General features: G+C 43.2%; 1 protein-coding gene across 2 annotated transcripts in view; it reads left to right on the top strand.

Moving 5' to 3' along the window:
- The window catches only part of PCDH11X (protocadherin 11 X-linked), a 728,776-nt gene that overhangs the window by 94,115 nt on the left and 614,246 nt on the right, over positions 1 to 20,415 (top strand). For both annotated transcript variants that reach the window (XM_033137147.1, XM_033137148.1), the window contains exon 2: positions 9,256 to 9,839. In XM_033137147.1, the coding sequence (XP_032993038.1) occupies positions 9,300 to 9,839 (540 nt within the window). In that variant the 5' untranslated portion in view covers positions 9,256 to 9,299. The remainder of the gene's footprint in view (positions 1 to 9,255; positions 9,840 to 20,415) is intronic.

The raw sequence follows: 20,415 nt of genomic DNA, 5'->3' as shown, positions 1-20,415 counted from the left end.
TCTACTATAAAACTAATGAATCTTAAGCTTCAGAGATCCTAATCCCTAGGGGGCCCAAAATAGCTTTAGTCCACATTGCATAATATTCTTGAGTTTAGAAGACCTAATTGGAGTCACATGACTCTAATTAATTAATTTTTTGCTGTATATATTTCAACAGTCCCAAAATTTGAGAGTCGGTAGCACAGGTATTGTAAAGGTGTGCTGGTTGCGAAGGGGCTCACAAAGCAGTCCAAGCTTCAGGCTCCCCAAAATGTAGGACCACCATTGGTTGTAGAGCATCTGCTTCGCATTCAGAAGGTCTTGGGTTAAATCCCAGACATCTCCATTTGCAGCTAGGAAATACCCCTGTCTTAAACCCTCAAGAGTCACTGCCAGTCAATGTAAACAGTACTGACCCAAATGGACCAATAGTGTAGCTTCCTGTGTTCCTGGAATAATTATCATATAAAGCATCCAGAGTTTCATACTTTAAATGCCACAATCATATGGAATATGGTGGGCATGGACCTAGTTTTAGCAAAAGAACAATGCACATGAGGGATGCTGCTGCTGCTGCACTTTTGTGCTACTTGCTAGCCTGCAATCTTGCCTAAGTCCCTCTGCTCAAAAGAAAATCCAAGCAGGGCTTGCTTCTAGTATTACAGTCCAGCTGAGGGAAACGATTAAACATTAGAGAACAGGTGGTTGGGAAGTAAGTTTTGTATGACGAGGGATAGTTCAGCAAGTCAAACCCTTTCTGGTCATTTCCAACTTGGCCTTTCCACCTCCTGGTTTTTTTTTTTTTGTTTTTTTGATTGGGGTAGACCTACAATTAACACACTGTGGTTCGAAACCCCATGACAGGGTGAGCTCCCGTTGCTTGGTCCCTGCTCCTGCCAACCTAGCAGTTCGAAAGCATGTCAAAATGCAAGTAGATAAATAGGTACCGCTCCGGCGGGAAGGTAAACGGCATTTCCGTGCGCTGCTCTGGTTCACCACAAGTGGCTTAGTCATGCTGGCCACATGACCCGGAAGCTGTACACCGGCTCCCTCGGCCAGTAAAGTGAGATCAAGCACCGCAACCCCAGAGTCGTCCATGACTGAACCTAATGGTCAGGGGTCCCTTTACCTTTACCTTACAGTTACCTATAGGTGCATGGTGTCATTTTCATATTGTGCAAAATGATGAGATTATGCCTGGGAGCAAATGCATGCTAAAAACATGCACACTAACATGACCCTCTATAATATCCAGGTCCTTCTAGGGCAGAGCATATGTAGGCATTGTACTGCAAGTTTTGAAAGTTAACTTTCTACACAGCCAGCACAATATATCTGTGGATGTTTTAGACTAACATGAAATTGGCTAATAACCACTACTTATGTGAGTTTAAAGGGGCATTAGATAAAGTCATGGAGGATAAGGCTAATAATGACTGCTAGTCATGATGGTCTGTGAAACCTCTGAATTAAGGCATATGTCACTGGATACCAATGGTTAAGAGATGCACCTACTTGTGGGAGGCACTTATTCCCTTCATGTTCTGCTTAAAGGGTTTGGTCACTTTGTGGACACTACACTACATGGATCATAGATTTCATGTAGCAGGGCTGTTTGATTTCCTTACATCCCAAGGCATTTACCCCCAATTTTGTTAACTGTTTTCTTGTTGCTAGACAACTCTTCTTTTCTTCCTCCTCCTTGTGTAACTGTTGCCATAGTACCCCCACACATACACTTTCGTCCAAGAACAAATGACAGGCAGACCCACACAGCTGTGTCTATGTGAAATGGTTGTTTGTGTGTTTAGACATTCTACCTTTCCCCAAATAAATTGACACAAGAGTCAGATATTTGGTTTGGTTTTTGGCAGAAATTTAGGCCACAACTTTGTAGATTACAACCAAGTGAGTGGTTGCATAGGTTCTGGTTCGACTATCTCCCTGCACCCTTGCAGGCAGTGCTGTCCCAGAGCCATGTTCGTAGGACAGCCAAGGATGAACACCAGGGACAGCCGACCTGATATCCCCTGGACTTGGGCGTGGGCCGGACCCCTTTCGGGGAACGCCAAACCAGTGAGTCCCTGGATTCCTCTACTGGAATATCCTTCATTTGCATAGGCGTGGCTACATCACGTGCCACGCCTATCACCTGAACCAGAGCCTATCCACAACTTATAAGTTGTGACTATTTGCTACGCGGCAGGCGAAACCCAAATGGCACCAGTCAATCAGCCAAGTGGGGGAAATTGCTGCCGTGCCCCTGCCTCAAGAACAGATGACACACGACGGGATAGCAAGGTCAAGCGCAAGCCCTAAATATAGGGAGAGGTGGGCAGGTGTTCCGATGCGAAAGCCCCGAAGAGGAAGCTCAGTAGCCTTGCATGGGCTTAAATAGGTACCGCGTTGCTGCTCTTTCGTGACACCCCATTGGTCAGATTGCACCCCAGCAACATGGAACTGACCTAGCAGGGGTTGTGGCTGATTCCAGATTACCCCCCTCCCCAACACCGGGTCAGGTGGCCAGGTCGCACCGCAACATGTGCCCTCTTTTATGGAGGACACACTTTCCCCCCAAGGATTTTGTATTTTTCTTTTCTGAAATAGGACCATGTTCCATTTAGTATACTTGTTGTTTAGTTGTTTAGTCATGTCTGACTCTTCATGACCCCATGGACCAGAGCATGCCGGGCACTCCTGTCTTCCACTGCCTCCTGCAGTTTGGTCAAACTCATGTTGGTAGCTTCGAGAACACTGTCCAACCATCTCGTCCTCTGTCGTCCGCTTCTCCTTGTGCCCTCAATCTTTCCCAGGTCTTTTCCAGGGAGTCTTCTCTTCTCATGAGGTGGCCAAAGTACTGGAGCCTCAGCTTCAGGATCTGTTCTTCCAGTGACCACTCAAGGCTGATTTCCTTAAGAATGGATATGTTTGATCTTCTTGCAGTCCATGGGACTCTCAAGAGTCTCCACCAGCACCATAATTCAGAAGCATTTATTTTACTAGGGCATTATAATTAACATGTTGTCACTGTTGATACCTGTGAGTGCTCTGCTTGCAGAAGGTTCAGCTTTGGGGCATGGATAATTTCTGCTTGCAGAAAGTTCAGCTTTTGGGGCATGAATAATTTTTAGTTCTGAATCACACCTGTTTTTGAAGCTCCCTTGTGGCAGACCACTGATCTGGACCACCCTCTTTCAAACTACAAAGCAAACAGGGATCTAACAAAAGATTTCTCCATGGTCAATACATGTGATAGATGGGGGTCAGAAAAGTCCCATGCTTTAGATCAACAGAGCTCAAGGAAGGTCACATTTGTATTGATTTAAAAATGTACGTTCAACATTAGGAGCACAAATGTGAATGACCTGGTCCAAATATATCCTTGTCTAGCAAAGAACTCCTTTTTCTTTCTGGGGAGCGGGGGTGGGGGTGGGCAGATTTTTTTTTTTTTTTAAAAAAAGACATAACTATGTACAAGATTCTTTTGCCCATGTTCTAACACTATCTGCAATGCCTCATTATGTAAATAAGTATGAATTGCATTGATAATTTGCAAGTGAAAATGCAGAGAAGGAAGGATGCAAAAGGGAAGATTAACAAGCCGCTGCAAATACTCCTCTGGGAAGCCTTTCTGAAAATACAGAATGCTTCAAAGGAAACTGAATTCATGAGTGACCTGCTGAGGTTTGCTGCTCAGTTGAAGTCCCTTGCTTTCGTGTCGTTCCCTCGGCATACATAAGCTTTGCTAATTTGGATGGGCGCTTGCAGGAGGACACATTAAAGCACCCACACATACCATGAACTGTTAACTAAAGTTGGCACCTTGTATTTAATGAGTTCTACTGCAAGTGCTTAGGATGAGCCACACTGACAGTGACACAAACCCCAGCCTGGCAATGTGTAGAACATACAGAGCATGCCCTATTTCAAGTTAACTCCTTACCCCTGCTTTTAATGGGGGGCGGGTTTTTTCCTTTTTATTTAAAACCACCTTTCTATTTTAAAATACCCTAATAAAGTCAAACATACTTAAAAGGTTTGAAACAATGGGTTGTGTCCAATATGAGTCCTACTCAGGCCTACTGGAATTTATGAACCTAAGTTAGTTATCTCCTTTAATTTCAATGCATCTACTCTGAGAAGGGATAATGCTAGATGCAGCCTGATTAAATCTAAAGATACTAATTAAAATATGAAAATACAAACAGCATCTAGGCAGCAGAGCAGATAGAATAACATCAGCAGCTAAATGGCAGCATAGCAATATTGTAGATAAACATGTAAGAAGTCTGGATTTTTTTAAAAACAGAAAAAGTGTTTGCATAGTGCTTAAAATCTGTTATGTTTGGTGCCAAATCTACCTGCAGAGGGTGTTTAATCTGGTTGAGATTAAGCAGGCAAGTTAATTTCGATGAATATGCTTATTGAGAGTTCACATGTTTGTGGGGCAGGTATAGTTGTCTGAATATAGGCAAATAAATATTGAGGCAGGTGAAGGGAGAAGTACATTTTTTAAAAAAAAAAAGATTGTGAGGATCTCTCCTTTTAGGACTCCAAATCTGTATGTCAACTGAACAATTCTTCATTTCCATACCAACACTCTTGACAATATAATACACCTGCATCCTACAGTTTTCTCTTCTGCTGACAAGCCACCAGCACTGTGGACTTGCGGTTTATCGTTACTAGAAACACTCTCGGGGATTATACTTTTATATTACTGTGCTGCTTTTCTGTGGTTCATCAATATTAACCAAGAAAAGCAATAAGCCCCTAAAATGCATTCTATTCACATTTCAAAAAAGAAAATAGAGGTCCTCTTTCTTGGAAGCTTTCTTTCTTTCTTCTCTCATGTACTGGATGGTGGCCCGAATGTTCCCAATGTATTCCATATCTTCTTAATCTCAGTTTCAAATGACTGTGTTGCTTTCTGTTTCTGTGGGGTATAAACTCTGCCCTGGTAGTTACAAGGAGACTTGTATTCAAACAGAAGTATTATCCCTACAGAAACACCCAGGAGGTCTAGTAATAAATTGTGTTTGGAGGTATCTTGAATTTGTTGAAGTTCTGCATGACCACTGAACCATAATCTGTGAGGTGCATTCATCTAGGTGGATGGAAAGGTATGGAGGCCTGTAGTAAACAGTGAAAATCTAAGCCTTACTCAATATTATATCAGCTTTGTGCATCTCTGGCATGACTTATTTTTGAGAAGCCCATGCTGGGTCTAAGTAATCACAGCATCTTTTTATAAGTGCTCACAGACTAACTGTTGAATTAGCTGTTCTAGGACTTTCCCTCGTATGGATGTCAACCTCACCCGTTGGTAGTTACCTGGGCCTTTCCCCTTTTTTGAAGATGGGGACAACATTTGCCCACCTCCAGTATGTAGGGACCTCACCTGTATTCCGAGAATTCTCAAAGATAATAAACAAATTACATCCGCAAGCTCCTTTAGTCCTCTTGGATGCAGCTCATCAGGCCCTGGATATTTGAATTTATTTAAAGTAGCTACGTAGGTGTCCCTTACTACCTCTTTTCCTATCTTGGACTGCAGCTCCCTCCTTACATAATTTATTGTGTTATCACCAGGTTGGGCATCACTTTCCTTTTGGGCAAAGTAGGTGTTGAGTAGTTCTGCCTTTTCTCTGTCACCCAACAGCATTTCTCCATCTTCCCCATGCAGAGGACCTACAACTTGCTTGTTCTTCCTCTTCGGACGTAGCCAAAGAAACCTTTTTATTTTTAACTTTATTATTATTATTATTATTATTATTATTATTATTATTATTACTACATCTCTTGATATTATTTTTACCTGTCAGGGTTGAACCTGGGGCCTTCTGCGTATAAATCAACACACCCTCCTCTACATCTTTTGTTGGACACTGGGGGAAGATAGGTCAACTCATTGCCCATTCTAAACTAGTCTGCTGTCACTGATTTTTGTTTAGTGTGCTTTTCATTATTTTTAAGTGGACAAACCTCATTCACCTTCCATATATATATATATATATATATATATATATATATATATATGGATTTAATTCCTCCCATCAGTTTTTGGCATCTAAATTTTGATATATGGCTCAAATGTGTTTGTGGGAGGGGGAATATTTTAGGATAAACATATATCTAGGAATGCATGCATTGAGATAAAATACATGTTTAAATAAAAAGTTTGTACATTGTGCTTCTTCCTTAATCAACTAAGAATTCATTGGTAGGATGATACTACTATAAAATAGGTTTAAAATAAATAAAACAACAAAACAAAACAAAAAGGTTGTAAGACATCAGAGATCCCAAATGCAGTGTCTGGAAAGCAATAGCAACCTGCTAACTTATATATTTTTTTCAATTCAAACACCCACATGTGGAGTAAAAGTTTGTGGCAAAAGAATGGGCTAGGCCTAGAGTGCTTGGCCAAGTGTCCACAATGTCATTCTTAGCTCGTTATATCAGATCCTGCAGATAAAGGGATTTAAAGATTAAGAGCCAGTTTAAATAGGGAACCAGCGAGTTATGCCAGCCTGTGCTATGAGGAGGTTGTTGCAGGTCCCGCAACATTGTGTAATCTAACATCCAAAGAAGCTGAGAAATACATTTCTTTTGAGATGGGGACATAGCCAGTTTGACATAAAACCACTTGTCATTTGCTATGCCCATTGCAACCTCCTTCTGTTACTTACTAATGTGTTCTATCTGTTCTCGGCTGGGTTCTGCCAGATGGGTGTCACTCTGATCAGCTTTCTATGCCAGCCTGAGTTCTCATATGAGAAAACAGATAGAACTATCTGTGCTTTGGAGAACCCTTGAACAGCTTTGCTTTCTCTCTGGAGCTGGATACAGATTAAAAGAGGGAGTGTGTTTTTATTTCCTCAAAGAGGAGGCCCAAAAGCACAGGAGCACGCTGGCAGAAGAACAAGGAGAATGGTAGGCAGCTGGTGATTGTTCCTAAACGGACTTGACTCAGTATACCTGAAGCGGCATCTCTACCCTTGTTGTCCAGCCCGGACCTTGAGGTCCAGCTCCAAGGGCCCTTCTGGTTGTTCCCTCACTGCAAGAAATGAAGCTACAGGGAACCAGGTAGAGGGCCTTCTCAGCAGTGCGCCCCCCCCCCCCATGGAATGCCCTCCCATCAGGTGTCAAAGAGATAAATAACTACAACTTTTAGAAGACATCTGCAGGCAACCCTGTACAGTGGTACCTCAGGTTACATACGCTTCAGGTTACATACGCTTCAGGTTACATATGCTTCAGGTTCATAGCTGTCAACTTTCCCTTTTTGTGGGAAATTCCCTTATTCCAGCGCTGTTTCCCAATGCAAAAAAAGGAAGGTTGTTGACAGCTCTGTTCAGGTTACAGACTCCGCTAACCCAGAAATAACGCTTCAGGTTAAGAACTTTGCTTCAGGATAAGAACAGAATTTGTGCTCTGGCAGCACGGCAGCAGCGGGAGGCCCCATTAGCTAAAGTAGTGCTTCAGGTTAAGAACAGTTTCAGGTTAAGAACGGACCTCCAGAACGAATTAGGTTCTTAACCTGAGGTACCAATGTATAGGGAAGTTTTAATGTTTGATGTTATATTATTTTTATATGTGTTGGAGTGGCCAGGCAACCCAACAAGATGGGCAGGTTAATAATAATAATAATAATAATAATAATAATAATAATAATAATAATAATATATTCTTAACCTTATTCCAAGGCTAGGCATTTCCTTCTTTGGAAGAAGTGGGGATGGTCAAATCTATCAATACTGTTTTTTCATTCCACCCCTACCCTGGTTTTAATCTCAGTTGTCATTTTTTCCTTGAATTTTTAGTATGAATTTCTCGTAATAAGCACAATTATATGGAGTTTTGAGTAATAATGCACATTTTTGCAAACAACCTTCTGTAGCATGATGCTTTTTTGTTTTATTTTCAGCAATTTAACGTGCACTTTCCCCCCAGTATATGTATCTGGGTATATAATTGTTTGGTTGGAGCATTGCACCACAGAATTAATAGAAGTGTGGATTCTGAAGTGTGTTTCTGTTTGCATATTGGTTTGAAGTATTTTCTCATTAGAATTTGGAAAAAAAAATAATCAAATTTCTCCCCTATCTTTATCATTTTGCCTGTGGCCAGGAAGCCTCATTGTGCTGCCCTTGATGTGTGGCAGCCAGGACCTCTGACCCACCAGTCAGCATCTTCCCCTGCCCCAAATTAAACTCTGTAATCCAGATCATTGGGGGGGGGCTCAAAGTGGAAGAAGATGCACACCAGCAATTCAGAATAAATAGTTTGGAATGACTTGTGTTAACAGCCAAACCACAGACTGCAAAGGAAGGAGGGTGGAGAGTGTTTGTGTATGGTTTGTGATGGTATTGCAAATGTGAATGGGGAAAATACTTTTTACACACACACACACACACACACACACACACACACACCCCACCACCACCACCATGTGAAAGCAGCATAGGGTATGCAAACTGAATGTTGGAAACCTTTTGGGTGAGCACACCCAAATGGAATACTCTGGTGGAATTCCTTGGGTGTATGACTTTAGCTCCTAGTTAACAAGGAGATGCTGCGCTAACCAGTAGATGGTCCTCCCTCCCTCTCCCTGAAAACAAAACTTCTGAGGCAGTGGAATTGGCTGGCAATTGGCATGTATTGGCTGGAAGCCTTGCAAATACTAAACAATCTACAGTAAATGTATATTGATGTTTGTTTGCTTGTTTTTCACTGTGCCAGTGCTCATTGCAAAACAGCCGTTGCCAAATGATATGTTTGAATTTGTCGTTCCTAATAATAATAATAATAACTATTATTATTTATTTATACCCCACCCATCTGGCTGGGTTTCCCCAGCCACTCTGGGCAGCTTCCAACAAAACCCTAAAATGCAATAATCTATTAAACATTAAAAGCCTCCCTGAACAGGGCTGCCTTCAGATGTCTTCTAAAAGTCTGGTAGTTATTTTTCTCTTTGACATCTGGTGGGAGGGCGTTCCACAGGGCAGGTGCCACTACCGAGAAGTCCCTCTGCCTGGTTCCCTGTAACTTGGCTTCTCGTAGTGAGGGAACCGCCAGAAGGTCTTCGGCATTGGACCTCAGTGTCCGGGCAGAACGATGGGGGTGGAGACGCTCCTTCAGGTATACTGGACCGAGGCTGTTTAGACTATCCTTTAAAAAAACAATAAAAAAACATATGATTAAAACCTCTTATTAGGTTGCTGACATTTCTTAATCTGTTCTTCTCTTCTCATTTTTATTTCCTAGTTCTTCTTAGTGTTTGGTTGGACAACTCCTTAGCCATTCTGGAGATGGACTTGCTTTCCAGGACCTACCTCTTGGCAGCCTTATTAACCTGTATCGTGTTTCAGTCTGGTGCCCAGGAGAAGAATTATACGGTGCGGGAGGAGTTGCCAGAAAATGTCCTAATTGGCAATTTGCTTAAGGACCTCAACTTGACTCTGGACCCTGATGTGCCCCTTTCGTCACCCCTGCAGTTCAAGCTTGTGTATAAGACTGGGGATGTTCCACTGGTGCACGTGGAGGAGAATACTGGAGAAATATTCACCACTGCCAACCGCATTGACCGGGAAAAGCTCTGCTCTGCCATTTTTAGTGAGAACCGCTGTTTCTATGAGGTGGAAGTTGCTGTCCTGCCTGATGAAGTTTTCCGACTGGTCAAGATTAGGTTCCTGATTGAGGATATAAATGACAATGCCCCTCTTTTTCCATCAACGGTCATCAATATCTCTATCCCTGAGAACACAGCCATCAATTCCCGGTATTCTGTCCCATCTGCTCTTGATCCTGACATTGGAGTGAACGGCATTCAGCACTATGAACTCCTTAAGGTGAATGTTGGCCCTTGTATCTCCCCTGAAAAATTTGTTTCCATTATTTCCCCTTGAGTTTCTTAATAATTTCTAGGATCTTGCATTGCATTGAACTTTCAGCAAGGGGAGGAATAAGGAAAGCTGGGGGTATTGATTGAAAGTGGAAAGGTGAAAATAAAACAGAGGGGTGGGGCATGGACTGGAGTGGTGGAAAGATAGTAGACAATTGAGTAGTAGTAGTAGTAGTAGTAATAATAATAATAATAATAATAATAATAATAATAATAATAATAATAATAAATGTTTCACATATAAACACCTTAGCATTTGGGATCTCCTCTCCCCATATCCCCTCCTCATTTTTCATGCAATAAGGGATTTTCAAGTTTGTCTGCCATATATACATGATATAAACTGGCGGAATGTGGTAGGCTGTATATGCTTGTGGGCTGCACCAAAGAAAGTGTTTTGTGTGTGTGTGTGTGTGTGTGTGTGAGAGAGAGAGAGAGAGAGAGAGAGAGAGAGAGAGAGCACATACAAATGCATTCGCTCTGAGTCACTCAGGCACAATTCATGTGTTGCCTTGGCAAACCCTCTCTTCTGCATTTAACTACTCACATGAGCAGTCAACTTGTGTGTGAGCCTTTTGCTGTGGGTGCAGGAACCTTAGCTAGGAGAGGGGATGAGAAGAAGAACAACATCTTGCCATGCCACCCAACTACTTTATAGCCATCAGCATATACCTTGAATCCAAAATAAGCTGGATTTCCAGACATAACATTTTAACCAATCTTTGGCATCCATACGCTAAATATGAAGGGAAATTCACAACACTTTGTGTGATGTTTTCCATTTCAGTACTAGTTAGTTTTAGACTGCCTGAGCTGTCAGTCCCATAAGAACTGCACGCTTGGACATTTTTCAAAACTCGCAGCATGCGCATATATATATATGTCAAGGAGAAGCTGGAGGTAGGGAATGTACTTAGTGAATGTGACCAGTAGCTCTGGCAGTGAAGCATATGAAAGCGAACAAGGGAGCCCCGTGGAATAGTGATATGCACTGAAGCAAATTAACATTCTCGGAGAAGCAAAGAGGAAGCCCTCCATCTGACTGGCTCAATCAGCCTGCCTTTGGTAATGCTTGGGTAGTTAATAGTAAAGGGAAATGAAAAGTTATTCACACACAGAGAAAAGAGCAACTGTAATGATGCCCATTCTGTAGAAACAAGCGGAGCATTTGACATTACAATAATTTTCCGTGTGTGTGATGCTGGGGTGTCAGAGGCAGACAGTTTCTCCTTTGTTTCTCGATGAGCAAAATCTCTGGTGCACATTTATTGGTTGCTCAAGACAGGGGTGTGGGTGAGGGGGGCGGAATGGTTGCCAAAGATAACACATGTGACTCACCAAGAAGGACTAAATTTTTGGCCTTTCAGATGTTGTTAGGACTCTAGCTCCTATCATGACTGGCCTTTTGGACTGATAGAAGTTGTAGTCTGGATGCATGGTTCATCTCCACCAGGAGCTGTGCGTTCAGTATTATGGACCCAGTTATATGCAACTCCATTTCAGTTGAGGTCAAACAGGCTCACTCCTTGCTGAATTATTGAGTTGATTATTATTATTATATTATTATTATTATTATTATTATTATTATTATTCCATCATACAATTTAATTGGTCTGATTTTTATAGTTTTAAACCAATTCTTACCCTTTCCATGTTGTATTCCTTGTCCTCACTTAGAGATGATTGCCATTAAGTAGTATATAAACAAATAAATTGCCGCAAAAGAAGTGATTTCTAACCTCTGAAACTGCTTGAAAGTGAGATGGACCTTTGGTGGTGCATCACTGCATTGCCCCTTTCAACTGGCAGTGGTTCTCAAACATTTCAAGCAGTAGACATCCCTATCACCTGCTTGCCTGATCCTTTCAGTGGATTTGTTGGGGGGTTGAGCTTGTTATCTTTTGCATGAATAACCTGTGCCCCTCCCCCTTTCCTTCGATGCTTGTATATACCTGCTTCTTTCTCTGGGGAACCTTTTGCTTGTGATTGGTGGCAGCCTTGGCTGTTACTGCTTTCTCTAGCTGATGATGAACCTCCATTTCATAGAAGCTTGGGAGCTCCAATGCCAACACGAAGCCATTCTATTCAGAAAGTTTTCTCAATCATTTCAGTGCTGTGCTCAGGTCCCGATTGCAAACTTCCCATAGGCTTTTTCCCCCAGCCGCCGCAAGAACAGAATGCTCAACTAGACAGGCCTTTGAAATAAATGGAACAGTCTTCACAACACACACCTCCTTTGTGTAAAGTTACACGGCCATGTATTGCAGCCACTTAGGGAAATAAGGTGGCAAGGTACAAAGCCTTGACACCACAGATTTGAATAAGGGAACAAAGGTGTGGGGTACTATAACAATACGTAACAAACTGGGCAAGTCACCTCCACCAAGGGGGAGAGGTAGTGTTGCATCATGCTTTCAGGTAAGTAGGGAGATGATACTGTTTCACTCCACCCTGCCAATAGTGTCCCTATTTTCCAGAGACGTCCCTTATTTAGAGAAGCCATCCCGGTTCCTAATTTGATCCCAGAATGTCCCACTTTTCCTTAGAGAAACGTTGGAGGGTATGCCCTGCCAGGGGGGTTGACAGCACTGCAGGCAAGACTTGGAACTACGTTGTTCAATCTTAAAGGTGACTACCGTCACCAAACATTAGCTGTCTACCTGCCAGTGTGGGAAATCTAACAGCAACCCATCCCTCCACTGAGGACACATGCCACCAAGCCAGTGAAGCGTGAGGAACCCCCCCCCCCAAAAAAAAAAACCATAGCAAACAATGCCAATCAACTGATGGGCAAAAATAAATAAAAATGGCTACTGTCCCCATCTGGCAATGCCTGGACTGAACAAAGTGGGATGGTGGATGCCACAAAACCAGAAGGCTGGCAGAGGTGGAGCTAGCTGCTCCGGCACCCGGAGCGCTGCACATGATGTGCACCCAGGGGTGGGGCCATGAGGGCAGGGTGAGGCACCCATGGCGGGCTGCTTCCTGGGTGGCAGGGGGGAAGGCAGCTGCACCGCTTTGCCAGCAGCCTTCCTCCCTTCACTCTTCCTTTTTACAGCTCAGATGAGGCTTTCCCCCACCCAGGAAGCATCCCGGGAACGGTGGCAATGGCACACCACCCGCCTGTGACTCCCAAGACTCCCCCGAGCTGTCAAACGAAGGGGGAAGGCTGTCGGCAAGGTGGCGCAGCTCCGCCCCTTCCCCTGACAGCTCGGGGTAGAAGAAGAAGAAGAAGAAGAGTTTGGATTTGATATCCTGCTTTATCATACCCTAAGGAGTCTCAAAGCGGTTAACAAGCGGTTAACAATCCCTTCCTCCCCCACAACAAACACTCTGTGAGGTGAGTGAGGTTGAGAGACTTCAGAGAAGAGGGCAACCAAAATGGTCAAAGGCCTGGAAACGATGCCTTATGAGGAACGGCTTAGGGAGCTGGGTATGTTTAGCCTGGAGAAGAGAAGGTTAAGGGGGTGATATGATAGCCATGTTCAAATATATCAAAGGGTGTCATATAGAGGAGGGTGAAAGGTTGTTTTCTGCTGCTCCAGAGAAGCAGACACGGAGCAATGGATTCAAACTACAAGAAAGAAGATGCCACCTAAACATTAGGAAGAACTTCCTGACAGTGAGAGCTGTTCGGCAGTGGAATTTGCTACCAAGGAGTGTGGTGGAGTCTCCTTCTTTGGAGGTCTTTAAGCAGAGGCTTGACAGCCATCTGTCAGGAATGCTTTGATGGTGTTTCCTGCTTGGCAGGGGGTTGGACTGGATGGCCCTTGTGGTCTCTTCCAACTCTATGATTCTATTCTAAGTATGACTAGCCCAAGGTCACCCAGCAGCTGCATGTGGAGGAGCGGGGAAGCAAACCCAGTTCACCAGATTACGAGTCCACCGCTCTTAACCACAGTAGGCTTGGGAGTTGCAGGCGGGCAGCGTGCCAAATGTCACCCCCCCTCAGTGATGACACCCGGTGTGGACCGCCCCCACCCCAGCCCCCTTCCTCCACCCCTGAAGTCCAGCAGAATGTGTGGCAGGGTTAAGTAGCCAAACCTCAGCCCTACTCAGCATACCTGAGCATGCATGAGGTAAGAGCTAGGTCTCCTTTCCCTAAGTGACTGCATAGACCATCTACTGCTGCAGCAACTTCACTTGAATTGAACTACTATATATATATATATATATATATATATATATATATATATATATATATATATATTTCCGCTGACTCTTTGTCTTTGTTTCTTTGCTCTAATCACTAGCTGCGTGCCAGCAGAAAGTAGGAATGGGCTGAAATGATGGAGTTTCTTTTTATAGATCACTTTACCGAGATACAGTGCTGGTGCTTTAAAGGGCCCTACTGTCTTGGGGACTCAGATGCAGACATGGTAAAGAGAGAGAGAGAAAGGTATACCTGTTGCTCACTGGACAAGCATAATAAAACAGTGCAAAGGGAGAGGCTTCACAGATCATAGCGAATCATTCCTCTTCTGTTGTAAGTTACCATCCCTGTGTTATTAGGAGTATTGTACTTTCCCCATCTGTGTATATGCAACTACCTTGCCATCCACACTGTACACATGACATAGCTGCTGTGGGTGAGCCCATTTGAAGCTCAACACACCTTCACTATAATTTTTGTGGTGTGTGTTGCCTCATGACCCCCATTTTATTTTAAATTAGTCTATACCAGTAAAATAGATAGATAGATAGATAGATAGATAGATAGATAGATAGATAGATAGATAGATGATAGATAGATGATAGATAGATAGAGATAGAGATAGAGATAGATAGATAGATAGATGATAGGTACTTTATTGTCATTGTACGTAGTACAATGAAATTGAATGCCATCCTACATTTACAGCCACATATTCACATTTATACATTTACAGCCACACATACACATACACACCACCCATCATGACCCCCCAAAGATCATATCATTTGGTTACAGCATTTAAAATAGTTATAGCTCTTGGATAAAAATCTGTTTTTTAGTCTATTCGTTCTTGATTTAATTGTTCTGTATCTCTTGCCCGAAGGCAACCATGCAAACAGACTATATCCAGGTTGAGATGAATCCTGTGAAATGTTGGCTTTTTTGAGACAACGGGAGCTATATAGTTCATCCAAAGATGGGAGAGGATGTCCGATAATCTTTTGGGCTGTGGTTATGACCTTCTGGAGCATTTTCCTGTCATGGTTTGGGGAAAGATGGAAGAGCCACAGGGAAAATACAGGATGAGCACGATTGGATGTGTGGATGCCCCGTTAAAAGTGAGCCAACAAAGCACTGCAGTTCCACACCCATCTCCTAGCCTGGAAGCATCCTTCAATTGCAAAGAAATGACTTAGCAGGGGCAGTGTTAACTGTCTTTAACACTTTCTATTGAGAGAGGTCTTCATGATGACTTGGTGGTGCTCTATGAAGATTGCAAATGTATTTGAAATCATTTGCATGGATTTTATATATTTCCCTCTCTCGTTTTTGGTGATTACAGTAAATAGGTCATTGCAAATGATTTATTTAAAATGATGCATGCTTTGGCACTGTTGGGTAAAAATCCAATTCCTGTGAATGGCCTGTGATGGAGAGAGGGAGGAAGCAGGATTAAAAGAGAGATGCGGTGGGGCTTGGTTGATATAGGTGGAAGAGGAGCAAAAAGTGCTTTTACAACTCGACTGCAGGAGGAAATGCTTCCAAGGAGGAAGAGGAGCCATTTAATAAATGAGGAGGCGATGACATTAATGAGGATTCTGAAATAGCTGAGCTTTTAGATTGCTCTTGGGCGGTGGGGGGTGGGGAAATCTGACCTTTATCAAGCAACATAAAATATATGGCATAGTGATTTTAGAAGTAACACAGGTTTTGCCAACCTGTGTAGAAGGCAAATAAGTATAGAAATCGCTCATTAAAAGTTGCTTTGGACTGGAGTATAAATTTTGCTGGAGTGTCTAGCTAGGTGTTTGGTAAATAGCCTAAAGATTTGGTGTGAATGCATACTGCATCTATATAAAATACACACATACAAACATGCACACATAGCTATTTATCTCCGTGCCTTGTACTGTTTTCTCCAGTGCCAAGAAGCTCTCTGATGAGGCAGAAGTGGAGTTCATATACGCCTAGGGGTTTTACATAACAGGTACATAACAAATACATCAATAGTGCAATCCTGTACAAGTGTGCTTAGTAGAAGCCCCATTAAGCGCAACAATATTTACTCCCATGAAGTGGTGTCTGGTGCCCATTGAAACTATTAGGGCAGAATCCATGGAACCCAACAGTATGTGGAGTTAGAACCAAGGAACAGAGGCATAGGAAGCCTCTCAGGTGCCCGCATGCGTCAGGACAGACTGCGCATGCGTGGAAATCTGGGCATCCGCAGCCCTTCCTGCCGGCGCTGCTGTTTGGCTTCCCGGCGCTCGGTCGCCGCTGGAGCAGCAGCACCGGCTGAGATGGACTACGCAGTCCATCCCGCCAGAGCTGCTGCTCCAGCGGCAACCCACCGAGCGAACGCCGGGTCCTGGGGCTTCCCCATCCGATCGCGTGGGGCAGCCCCATAGCGGCGCCGGTGGGCGGACCCCAGACAGGCTGCAGGGCGGAGCGACTTCGCTCCGCAGCTTGCTCGGGGCCCGCCGGCGGGGCGGGGCTGGCCCATGTCACCCCCCTTCCCTGGAACCCGGGCATACTGCCCCCACCGTCCCCCCTCACGATGCCCATGCCAAGGAAAGGGTTGTTATTGTTTAGTCGTTTAGTCGTGTCTGACTCTTCGTGACCCCATGGACCAGAGCACGCCAGGCACTCCTGTCTTCCACTGCCTCCCGCAGTTTGGTCAGAGTCATGTTGGTGGCTTTGAGCACACTGTTCTTGAAAGGGAGAGCCAGCCAATTCAGCTTTTGCCCTCCTCCTGCTCCACTGCCGAGTTTTACAAGAGCAACATAGGGTCATCCAGATTTCCACTTGTCTTGCCTTTGCCCTCAGGAAAATCCAGTCTTTACAGCAAACATCAGTAGGGTTTCCCATGAGTTGATTCCGTGCTAAATAGCAACTTTTCCTCCGGAAAGCGATGGGGCAAACAAAAAACTGCTTGGAATGCAAAAACAAAACAAAACCCTCTTTGCATTCTAGGAATGGGACAAGTGGAAGTGTGAATGAGCCCTGAGACAAAGGAGGAAGAATCTACCCCCTGGCAGGCAGTGGGACAGACTGAATAAGGGCTGACTGGTTAGTGGGGCAGTGGCACATTTGCATGAACGGACCAGTGTCCACTGTATGTGCGTGTAGAATTACTGTCTTGGATTCTCCTGGGCAGAGTGATACATATGCAACAGGTCCATTGGTCTATTGATTAAAAGTAGGTCTGATAGTACTGATGGTGGTGAAATGAGCTATAAATTGGGAAGTTTCCAGTCTGGATTTCACATTTGCTATGGATTCATTAAGTGGACTTAGGCAAGTTCTCCTTTCTCATTTCCTGGTCTGCAATGTGGGGATAATATTAAACTAGCTCACAGGGTTGTTATAAGATCATAAGCTGCTGTGTGTGAAGCTCTAAGTATTATCAGGATGAATATCTCTCTATTAGAAGTGTTAGCGGTTTTTGCTGGTGCTGCAAAACCACAAAGGACTGCTTAGTAAAAGCAGCAGATCTTCCATCAATTTGGCCCACAACATCTCCTTACTACTATGCTACAGGTGATCTGATGGTGTGTTTTTGTTTCCTTATCTTCTTGTGTAGTGGACCTTATCATTGCTTTTATGTGCCTGGGACTGTAATGTTGCCAGGGCCACACAATATTGTGGGGCACAGGAAGAAGCTCCAAATCAATGGCTTTCATGCTGCTACTGAAAAGAAAAGAGCTGGTTGGGCATGCACTCTGGGATTTGGTATATTTGCCTTCCAAAGGTTGTCTTTTGTTCATGGTCAAAATTTGACTGTCCTTTGGAAGCAGGTTGCTTCGTGGTTCGTACTAGTTCTGTGAAGCAACTTTGTGCTTGGTTCCCTTGCTTGAGCTTTTGGCGGCTTACAAGTGGGGCCTGCAACACAAGCTTGCTGAGGGGGAAATCATTTTTAAGCCTATGAGTCTTTCCCTGCATTGAACCACCATTTCATTTGATCACTCACTTAGGGCCCAGTTACTCATCCATTTTTTTTTTATTAAAAATATCCAACAAATTATATATAAAGTTATACGCAGAGCATAACATACATTATAAATATATATGAAAGAAGCAAGCACCATGTGGTACTATATTTCTGCTACATACTTTTAGTAAGTATTAATAGATAACTACTTTAGACAGTTATGTGCATTGTTGTATGCATCTGTTTATGTGCTGGTTGCTTTAGGAAACCCAGAGTGCATATGCATATACTATTCTATTCTATTGTATGCATAATAACACATGCAATGATGCACGTAAAATGTGAAAATAGTTCATATTTTAAGCTGAACCAGTATGTGTGTGTATATATATGAGCAAAACGGCAGTTACAAAAATCTGCTCAACACCAGGAATATCAGAATATTCCATCACTATCAAGGATGCTATATTTCGTTCACCTTCCTCTTTAGTTTTCCATGATTTCCCCCCTCCTATACTCAGTCAGAATTCTGTGGCTTGTGATCATAAGCCATTTGAGTGTTCCCTCTTTTTTCCTGAATATTTGGGTGCTGGTGGTACTCCAGTAAGCTTTAGGGTCCCTCCTATTAATGTTGCCTTCATGTGTGGGGGTGATGACGATTTTCACCACATAAGGCATAAGGATCCAGACTCTGAGAATGACTTCACTATTAGCATATAGGATTCGCTCTGCAGATGTGTCTTGTTGCACAGCACCTGCTAACTGCTTGTGACCCAATGTATCCTGGATCTGCTATCTTAGTGACCAAATCCAAACTCCTCCTCCTCTTCTTCTTCTTCTTCTTCTTCTTCTTCTTCTTCTTCTTCTTCTTCTTCTTCTTCTTCTTCTTCCAAGTGTCCTTTTTATTCTGCATTCATGATGATTTGTGCTCATGATGGTATTGGACTGTTCATACACGTTCCCACTTTCAGTGCTGTTTGCAGATGTTTTGGGGTGGCATACTGCTTTGCTTCCAATCGATGCAGGTACCATAACGTCCTACTGGAATCCTGCGGGGGGGTTTTATGCTGCAAATGTTCTGGGTTGTTATCAGTGTTGTAAATGCACTATTAATTGTGTCAGTGGCACAAAAATTCATCCAGAGGGTGTGAATGGGGAGTTAAACGCACAAGTCCGACTCCTTCCAATTCTAATTTGGGAAAAGAGCATCTCAGAGGGTAAAAGATAAACACTTGCTTCCATTTCCTTGCTCCAAGGAACATTCAAAACTTGGTCCAAGTTCTACTGAAGTCTAGTGGGCTTCACACACAGTAGTGAGTGTTGCAATAGTGCTGATGCAAGTAGTAGTAATACATTATAAATTTGTAGCCAGTACATGCAGATGCCGACTACAGCAGACTTGGTGCCCTTGCCTATATTTAAGAATGAACTTTTCAACTCATTAACATTATCAGTGCTTTATGCTACAGCCAATTCTGCTCTCAGACCTCTCCAAATACTCCGTCAACCTCCTCTCCACTTTTAATAAACTTAACAGTGGTTGCCGATGATTGCTTGAGGCCAATGTCTTGAGATGGCATGCTAATTATGACTGTCTGTGCCTATGTGCCAACCAGCTGGAGGGGGCGGGGAATCGCACTGACCAGGCATATAGGCATTTTTAAACACTTGCTTCACTTTATTTAAAAGTAGCATAAGCAACATAAATTAAATAAGCAAAAGGGAAGTGAATGTTTTAGATGGAGAACTTGTAGCTTTCCAACCCCAGAAAGCATGGCCAGTGGTCAGGGATGATGGGATTTGTAGTCCAGCAACATCTGGAGGGCTACAGTTTCCCCACTCCTGCGTTACTGCATGTAATCACTGAAAAAGTGCAGAATCTGACTTCTAGCCTGTTACACAAAGTTTGTTGGAAATGTACTGTGCAGGGGGTTGAACTAGATGATGCTTGGGGATCCCTTCAAATTCTATATTTTTATGATTCTGTGATTCTGTTAGCTACCAGGTGGAAATGCAAAACTGCATTGGTCTTCATCTCTCCCCATGAAGTGAAATCAATTAGCCAAAGAGAAGTAGTTTAAAATTGCTCATTTTGTGTAGCATTCTGCAACCTGCCCTTCTTAGAAGCAGATATTGAATGCCCTTGTGTACAGGTTTGCCTACTTCTTATTAAGCACAGAGTAAGTTCTGTCCCGACTTTAACCTTTAGTGATATTTTTTTCAGGGCAGACTGCTAAACATAACCAGTTGTTGTTGTTCTGCTTTAATTCAATCAGCAATGTGATTCCCCACAGGAATATGCTGCAGACTCAATATATTCATGGACAGGCATGTCATGCTGTGATATCAATTCCCCACAATGATTATAGCAGCATTTTCCCTTAATTTGAAGGATCTGTGTATCAGATTTATAGCCCCACTTGCAAGTTTGTGTAG

The sequence above is a fragment of the Lacerta agilis genome, chromosome Z, assembly GCF_009819535.1.
Source record: "Lacerta agilis isolate rLacAgi1 chromosome Z, rLacAgi1.pri, whole genome shotgun sequence".
Taxonomy (NCBI): Eukaryota; Metazoa; Chordata; class Lepidosauria; order Squamata; family Lacertidae; genus Lacerta; species Lacerta agilis.
Note: the sequence above shows the minus strand (reverse complement) of the source record. Positions and strands in the feature narration are given on the sequence as shown.